At 40.6% G+C, this 9,718-nt stretch overlaps 1 protein-coding gene across 4 annotated transcripts in view; it reads right to left on the bottom strand.

The window, feature by feature from the left end:
• qkia (QKI, KH domain containing, RNA binding a) overlaps positions 1-9,422 on the bottom strand; it is a 74,107-nt gene extending 64,685 nt beyond the window's left edge. The window contains exon 1 of one of the 4 annotated variants that reach the window (XM_052580015.1): positions 8,949-9,422. In XM_052580015.1, the coding sequence (XP_052435975.1) occupies positions 8,949-9,093 (145 nt within the window). In that variant the 5' untranslated portion in view covers positions 9,094-9,422. The remainder of the gene's footprint in view (positions 1-8,948) is intronic. The other 3 variants (XM_052580014.1, XM_052580016.1, XM_052580013.1) reach the window with 3 other exon arrangements.
• Positions 9,423-9,718: the final 296 nt, after the last annotated feature.

Here is a 9,718-nt window from a genome sequence, read left to right on the forward strand (position 1 = left end):
AAGTGATCTCATAAGAGATGCCTGGGGACACAGGATGGCAGAAAACACAAAGTGCCATCCTTCACAGGAGTAGTAATTAGAGTTGTTCCGATTCCGATACTAGTATCGGAAATATCTCCGATACCACAACAAATTCTGGCATCGGCATCGGCGAGTACATGAACCCATATACCGATCCGATACCATTTTCTTAAAAAATACCTAGTTATGACCGCAAGCTTTGCCTAACCGCTGCACGGTTCTTCTTCGCTGCTCAAAATGCATTGAAAACACAGGAAGTTGTGCTGTGTTGCCACAAGCAACCCCTGTTTAGAGCAGCGAAGAAGAAATGAAAACGCGTTAGCAGCCCTGATCTATATATGACTGGATCACTCATCACATTCTAAACTGCCAAAAGACAGTGAAGCCGCTTCTATATTATAGATCAGTGGTTAGCAGTATGTCTCTGTAGTACCGGTAGTTACAGACTCTCAAGTATATTCAGTACCGGCAGCTGCGTTCAGTCGCTTCCGTGTAAGTCAAAGCGCAGGGCTCCAGACAGTAGCCGAATATATACTAGTGTCTGTGAATATTAAACTGCAAAATACTATTTAAATATTACTCCCGCAAAATCTACATCTCTGTGGGTGACTGGCACAGATGCGCGAGAGCTCGCTGTTTTGTAGTCTCTGCTGTGTGTCATGAGGACACGAACGCATAAACCGTCACTTCATGAGAATTTACCGTTTCATTTGAGAATACTGTCATATCATAAACACAGACACTCAAAGATCTTCATGGCAGCCCATTAAAATAAATGTTTGGTTTACATGAGTAAATTGACAATATATAAAGCTACTGTTGTAGCCTACAGTAATAATAATACGTCTCTATAATAATAATAATTATGCCTAGATGGTTGCTTGTTTTTTACTTGTTTTGTTGTAAAGAGATTATCTGATTAATAGATCTTTTTTTATATTCCTAGACTTATTTGTTGCAGTTTTTTTATACAGTTATATTGTAAAACTTAAATACCTTTTTTAGTTTGCGGTGTTAGATTTTTGGCTGCATTTGAAGTTCTTTTTTGCATATGAAAATAAATAATACTGTCAAATTCATGTTAGATAATAAAAATACTGTAATAAATACAGTAGTTCACCATGTATTTGTTCATGTTTTATTGAGGGATCTGTCTGAAGCACACCATAAAAAAATTCTAGCAATTTACACAGGGCTAGTAGTATATACAGCTGTATATACAGATACACACCCAGGTATCGGATCAGTACTCGGTATCGGCCGATACCCTGAGCCCAGGTATCGGAATCGGTATCGGGAAGAGAAAAAGGGTATCGGACCATCTCTAGTAGTAATGACAGCAAAGCACTCTGGGTAATAGCACCACAACAACAGAAGCTCCTAGACAAGCCTGAGCACGACCGTGTGCGAGAGGAAGGAGACTGTCTGCCAGCCTTGAAGACAGGTTAAACCAATTTTATTAAATTAAAGAGCAAGACGGAAGTATATTATAGAATGTTTCTCACTCCGGCACTTTGATGGTTCAGTCTAATGTTTAGGTTTACTGTGCCGCCCATGTCACTAGACGAAACCTGTACCAGGAACGATAAGGCAGATACTTATCAAGGAACTTTTCAGTCATGCAGTACAGATCAGCAGATGTGTAAAACCAGTTCATTGGCATTCTAAAGTGAAACTCTGCTTCAAAATCCAAGGACCAATCAGAGAACAGTGCTACCCGGAGGATCTGTAATTAAAATGAGGGTGCCTACGGCAACTAAGATAAAAACAAATATTTACAGAAATGCTGTGCATGTTTGTGAGAGAGTGGGAAAGAAATGTAAACCGATTGAAACTCCAGCATTAGATGGACACTTGTAAGGTGGTCTTCACAAATGTTCATACACAGGCCAAAAAATAAAATAAAAAGATTCCCTATTTTTTTTTTTTTTTTTATCATCATTTCGGTCCACCACAAGCTTTCAGCTGATGGTCTTAAGGACAGGAAGAGAAAGATGCAGAGAGAATGGAATGAAAGTGCAACATACTAAAAGCAGCATATTCTGCCTTTGTGAAAACTGACACATTTTGTTCAGAATTCTTTGATTGATAAAACATTCAAACAATCAAAAAATATTCTAAATTGAAACTTACATTTTAAATGTCTTTACAGTCACGTTTAATCAAATTAATGTAAAAATAGTAGTTTACATTTTTACTATATAAAGTGCATAATTTTATATTCATACATGTTATATGTATACATGCAGTTTACATTCTCAAATTTGCTGTGCTCTTCATAATAAATATCAATCCACTGAATCATACCAATGAGTTTTACACAAAATTTTCCACCAATGCCATCACAACATCAGACCGGTTTCTGAAAACCCCAACAACAGCAACGGTTTAAAGAGAATCTTGCCGAGCTACCTGAATAACATCATTTTATTAGCACAATCATCTGAAGGTCTGTGGTTTGTTGCCACCATGTTAAAATAAAAACACAGGTTATCTATATACAACAGGTTGGCAAAGCGTGCATCTGCAGCTGCATACGTGTTTATGAATGTTTTTATGGCTTCCTTTAACTGGAAGAGAATGCTTACACATTGGCGTATCATTCTTATCTAAATTACTTCAGTCATAAAGCCAAATTAATTTATGGTCATGATCAATTCTCTGTGTGGCTACTGTTGTGAAGTTTGCAGAGCTCTTAATGAGTGAAAGAATGCAAAGCCTCACACGATCAGCTTTGTGCTGATCACACTGGTGGTATAAAAAGTCTCAAACAGGAAGCTGTAACCAAGGTCACATCCCGTATGCCTGAGCAGTGATGTCATCTGTGTGCGAGAGGGCAATGTTGAACACACAGTGCTTCATTGTCCAAGCGCAGACACCCTGTGAAACCACTCACCCACCCCCCTCCATGCAGGCTGACCTCATTCACAACACATTCTATTTGTCTTTCCCTCTCTTTTCTGCCACCCTGTTCTGTTCGAACCTGCCATCGCTCTCTGTGAACACAATCAATCTGTTGACCCCACTAGCACAGCAAGCCTTCTCACAAAGCACAGTCGTGACATGGTCTTCCTCGTCCATGACGCGCTTTTGTTTTTGACACATTTAAGAGCTAATTGAGCACAAATGCAGCAGCATAAGAAGGAGCTAGCAGACAAAGACAAATCTTTGTGTAGCGCGAAGGGATGGCAATGGCTTCTCTGTTGTGTTTGACAGGGGGATTGATGGAGGCCGATATAACATCCGCAGCAAAACAAATCTCTCTCCCGCTCTCCCTCTCTCACACACAGTTGGCAGTAGTGGAATGTTAAAATTGCAACAGGTGACTAATGGCTCGTTTCCACGGAGCGATAAGGTTCGGTACGGTACAGTACAGTATGCAATTATTACTAGTACAATTAATAAGCTGTGCACGTTGCCAAAATAGCAAACCATACCACTTTTTGGGTACCCCTCCGCTGGGATACCTAGCACAGCAAATGGTACCAAAAGGGTGGAGCAAATCTCCCTGCAGAACGTTGGTTGGTCGACTTCGAATCATCACTTTTGTGTGATACATGGGGATAAAGCCTCCTTCACTCGTTCCACTCTGCTGTCCATAAGTGTTGAGCTTATTTACATCAGAGTGTTAAGTGTGAAATTGTTCATTATTCATTCAAAGATTTGTTTAAATTATATAAATGCACATTTGCTTAATGCTGACGGAAAACGAGAAAGTATTATAATGTTTGTTTTTATATAACTAGGTCTAATATAAAAGCAATCGTTATAATACTTTATACATTAATTCCTTTGTTTAACCGTTCTGATTAATTAAAAGTCCCGCCTTGAACACATCGACTAAGGAGAAAAACTTATCGGCCTTGGCAATATATCGGACGACCACTACAGACAATAGCCATTTCTGACAGAGTGAACTGCAAGAACACTTACTGTGTGTGTGTGAGCATGTGAGAGAGAGAGAACGGTTTTAAATAAAAATGAACAAAACTGGATTTTTTTTAATGGAATCAGTCTGACAACATTTGCTGTAGAAAATACAGACAAATAACCCACTTATATCACAATGACATCTGCGTTCTTCCATGAGGTCTGGTGCATGGCTCAGTCTGATTGGTCTTCTGTTAGGCAACACTCAAAACAGACAGATAGGGTGAAAAATCAACACATTGGTTTGGAGACTCCAATTTCTGCAGTGAAATAAAGCCTGCAGTGTTGCCTATCTGCTGCTGAGAGCAAATTGGAGGTGAATAGTTGAAATCACAGGGTGAGACAATCAAACAGAAGCACCTTTGGCCGAGGCCACGGTCCACGTAGATCAATTCAAGGACTATTTTCTAGCCCTTAAGAAATGATCATGATCATAATTACGCCTAATTAAAGCATTTAAAGAGACAGAACAAACATTAGACCGATTCAATTGCTTAATGAATGTGTGCGCTGAGGAATAGCGAGGTCTGATTTTGCCAAACAATTCCTCTGTTGCTCAATTAGAGAGTGTGAGAACTAGAGAAAAATGCAAAGGCAAACACAGTGTCTCCAAGCTGCTGGTTGTAAAACGGAGAAAAACAGTGCAGAAACGGCATGAAAGAGGAGTGTGAAGGGGTGTGGAGATATTTCAGGCAGTTGTGGAATGTGAAAGGGTGAGGCCCTTCCCCCGCTCCAGAAAGAGAGAGAGAGGGAATGAACACCAACCGCTCCTGGACAGATTTTCTTAACCACAGTAAAACTGCAGACACACATGCTATAAAGCATTACTTTTTGCTTTTCGGTTCTAACGAAAAGGACTCCTCCTCTTCCAAAAACACTGAATCAGTCTGTTCCTGTGCGAGCTGGCCCATGAAAGCCCTGCTGTTCTCCTACGGGAAGCACATGAGCGTGAGTGTAGTAAGGAAGTTAGTGACCATGTCGGAGTCACTGAATCAGCTTCAGTCCATCACGCCCTCAGCTATGGTAGCCGAAAGAGAACTTGTGATCTGGTTCAACGAGAGCCAAAACTGGTCCAATTAAATAAATACTTCACTGCATACAAATAGAAAAGTTGTTGAAGGGGTGTACGCTGGTGTCTGTGTGGCATCAGGCGGACAGGAGCGCTGGCAGGACAGAGTCTGATAAGAAACCCCTGCACTCGTGAGAAAGACCCTTGATAAAGGGGCACAGCCTGACGCACACAGACATGACTTTATCAGGGGCCACACAAGAGCCAAGTCAGGGGCCAGTCCACACACACACGCCACCACTGGGTGAAAATGAGCGAGACTCCTCTGTTCCCTGAGCTAACCCTGTCAACCTCTTCCTGCTATCCAATTTATCACCGCCCAGCAGGACACAGAAAACGAAAGAGAAACAAAGATAGAGAGAATAAAATTATCTGCACACACACTCTACTGAAGCCTGGCTCAAGCAGAGTACCTGAGCTAATGGACCTAGCTAGCTAATTAAAGTAGATGTTGTAAGGGGTCCCATGGGTCCCAGCCTGTAAGAATCACCTCTTGTTAGCACCTGGAATGACCTCAAATATGAACACTGCATCTAAATGTACTGAATTTAATGAAGAAATAACTTATTGATCATCGAAGTGGGGAATTGGTCCTAGTACAGCTTATACACTGACCAAACAGAATCAAGATTTAATATTTATTCTAGAGGACTGTAAAATAAATTCAGCTAAACTAATGAGAAAAAAAAAAATATCAGGCATTTTTTGTTGTTGAAAAATGAGTACTCGTTTATTCAAGGATGCATTCAATTCAAAAGTAACAGTAAAGTAGCATCTAAAATGCTACAAAATATTTTTATTTTAAATAAATGCTTTTCTTTTAAACATTATATTCATTCAGTAAAAAAAAAAAAAAAACAAAAACAATTAAGCATCACAGCTGTTTAAACATTAAGAAATGTTTGAACATCAGTTTCTGAAGGATTGTGTGACACTGAAAACTGGAGTAAAGCCTGCAGAAAATCCAGCACATATTTCAGACAAACAAACCATTTCAAGACTTGTATGACCGTGCGAAATCAAGATCTTTAACCTTGACTCGTTCCTTCCATCGATGTGTCCATTTCTGAACACCGCCTGCATTGAGCTTTGGCACTGGACTCAGCTGCCACCGACTTATCAAAGACAGCTCTAAAAACACCCGCAGGGTCACCTCTGAAGATCACAAGCACGCTGCAAACCTGTCTTTCTCTCGTCAGCCTGACACACACACTCAAACAGTGCGGGGAGAGGGAGGAGAACAGTTGTCTTGTGTGGGGAACAGAAAGGGTGATGAGGGAGATGTAAGGGTGTTGGTTTTCCTTTGCCATGACAACAGCTGCAAACACACGATCCAGTCAAGTTATGAGCGTTTGTGCACAGCTGTCACGAGAACTCTCACAAGATGACAACTGAGAAAGCGTTCCCACATTTCACCTCCAAACCTCCACACACACCAGATCTCTTTCATCCAGGAGAAAAATGTGAAGCTGCATCGAGACGCTATCAAGTCTGTGCTTTATTTACGCATCGAAAAATCCACAATAATAACATTCATGCTTGATAAAACACCTAAAATACTATCACCTGTCTAACCTTCTCAGCTCAATCTCTGCTAATGCCTTTTTCAACTGATCTCGATTCTCTCTCTCTAATCTTAGATCAATGCAATACACGTCCTTTCTAAAACTCGTGACAGACCAACGCATCATTTTGTGATTATTCACATCAATAACATTCTCCGTCAGTTTGCAGAAAAATTGCACATTTTACATCCTCAAGCATGTTTTGGGATTTTAATAAATATTACTCATTAAATATACATGCTAAAAATGGCATTATATCACCCTGCTGTCTAGACATCAGTATCAGGCATTTAAAAACCCATATCAATCTGATGTAAAGCAGAGGACAGGAGAGATAGCAGCCGCTGTGTGTAGCTGTACAAATTTCCCTCCCTACGCATTAAGTCTGAGTATTTACCGTTACAAATACACGACTGGCCCACATCACCCCGAGCTGCTCATTTGCATTGCCAAATCAGTATGCAAATTCAGCTGAGCGCAGCAGAGATTTTATACCTTGTCCAATCCATGTGTGTGTTCAAATAAATGTGTGTCAGAGAAGAAGAAAAAAAAGGGATGAAGTTGTCCTCTGCGGTTTCAGCTCATTTTTGAGTGGATTGAGGAGAACAGATTACAGCAAGAGAAGAGCAAAGTTCAGGTAAACAGAGCAGAATGAGTCCAGATACACAAACATGAGGCTGTATCACTGCAGGAGGAACGAACACCTCGCTGTTTGGTGTCAGAGCAGACAGCTTCATGAGAATTCTCTCATGGAGACACTAAAGGAGCAAGACGACGACTTCTTAAGGAAACACATCTGTGCCATTTACGTTTATAAAGAAAAGAAAAGCCCTACTGTAGATGTAAGAACTTCAATAGTTCGGTAGTCCAGTGTCTACGTACTAAAACTAAAAGACATAAAAAAAATAGTTTATTATATTTTTTTAACTCTCCAGCCGTTCCAAAGCTAATCTAGACTTGCTTTTGTGAAACAAGTGCATAATTTGATATTTTTTATATATATTTGATATATTTTTCAAAATGTAAATTTTGCAAGAACTATATCTTTAAAACATGTTTTCTCCTATAATAGAACAAAACTAACAAATAAACAAAATTTAATCCATATTTAACATGAAAAAAATAAATAAATAAAAAATAAGTTCAGTCGTGACCTTGGCAGAGGTTCAGTTGTGCTTATGGAAAAGTCAAAACCCAACCCAAAAAACCCCAATCTACAGTGTGGTTTCTGAGGTTGTGTGGCGGAATGTGGAGTTGAGATCAGTCAAACCAAACTAGTTTATCCGGTGAATCACAGGGTGATTTAGCAACACCCTGGAAGAATACGAGCGCAAACAAAGCTGATAATGGATAACATTGCCGCAGATTTTGCGGCTGCTCGTCCCTCTTTGTTTCAAGACAAACAGAGACGCGTGTTTGCATGTCAATAGCACCAGCTTTCGTGCACTTCATGCATCTCCGTATCGGAACAGAGAGAGGAGATTAAAGTCCGACTTTAAAACTGCATGCATTTTAGACAAACGGCGTGTGTAAATAAAGGCACAACATGTGTGAAGAGAAATGGGTGACGGTGCAGATACACTGAGAGAAACCCGCTGCATATCAGCCACGGACACTCTTTCTCCTTCACATGTTGCATGAAAAAAATTACGCTTTATACATTAAAGATGTGAAATAAAACCGTAGTTTATGTTGTACTGTTGACACAGACGGGTATAGGCACTTGTGTGTGTGTCTCTCAAACTCTCGAAGGCATTCATGCAAAACTCAACTGAACGCCTCCGGGGGGAAATCTTAATCTGCAAACAAACAGCTAATTGTTTTGATTAAATCCCTTGTGTTGAGTACATATATAGTATAACCGAGTAAATTATCATATAATAAAGCGATTTCAATCGAAAAATAAACGAAGTTTCTTGTGGGCAGCTAACGTTACTAATTTTGGCTAACGTCACTCACACCCAAATATAAGTTAGGAACCGTTGAAACGCCTAGTAATACGGGATTTACAACACAAAATAAACATTTATGGAAAGAGTTAACTCTTTAAATGTCTTATATTTGACGTTAAAGAAGTGAAGGTTGGTTAATTTGACGATGAGTAAAAGTTGTTGATTTAGCAGACTGCTAACAGCGCTAGCGACCCTCAGACACGAATTTACGGGGAAAAATACTTTTGAAATGTTGAAAATTTATTAAATACGGCCCAAAAGGGGTTAAAACTTAAGAACCAGACCCAAAACCGCAAGTTACGCAAGGGTAACCATAACCGTTGTTAGGAGTCTCTTTGGCTGAAAACAGATAGTTTGTTAAGTTGTGAAACACCACACACACACTCGCGGTTCGGGTTTACACACACGTACCTTCGTCCAAGAGTCTCTCCAGGTGTGTGAAGATGCCGCACAGGTTCGGTAAACTCGTCATGAGCTTCTTCTCGTTCAATAACTGCATGAGATAGTCGGGACTCGGCCTCGGTCTCTCCTTCACCTCCATCTCCCCGACCATCATCTTGGCACGCAAACGATCACAATCCTTCCCCCAAAAAAGAAAAAAAGAAAACACAAAAGAAAAAAATAACGGTGCAGATCAAATCCCACGTTCCCCCTCCAGGCTGCGGCGACCCTCTCCAGATATAAGGGCTGATTTTAAGGTGCAGGCTCTCTCTTTCTTTCTCTTTCTCTCTTCGCTAGAGTCACGCGATATGAACTCGCTGGATTCTCTTCGTTGTACTGAGCTCGCGCTACCGCTCCGGACTGAGGAACCTCCGAGAGAGCCAGACCCGCCTCGCGCGCATTGGCTGCATGTGCGACGAGGACGCAAAGTGTGGCCAATCAGCGCATAGCTCTGGAGAGGCGGGGCTAGTGTTTTAACCACATGATTCAGCGCCTGAGATGATGGACAGAGATCAAAGCCAATGGAATGCAGGCCCGTGAACGCTAAGAGTCACCGATGATATATTGTGAAACGCTGTGACAACATGTCTGTGACAACAAGTGTTTTCCTTGTGTGTTTTGATAGGGCTTGGCATTTCATGGTGTGTTTCTTTTCATGATTAAATCGTTTTATGTGTGTTTTTGATTTGCACAGTCGGTTTTGCCTTGTAATGTGATTCACTGTTTGAGACTCGAATATT

The sequence above is a fragment of the Carassius gibelio genome, chromosome B17, assembly GCF_023724105.1.
Source record: "Carassius gibelio isolate Cgi1373 ecotype wild population from Czech Republic chromosome B17, carGib1.2-hapl.c, whole genome shotgun sequence".
In the NCBI taxonomy this organism is placed as follows: Eukaryota; Metazoa; Chordata; class Actinopteri; order Cypriniformes; family Cyprinidae; genus Carassius; species Carassius gibelio.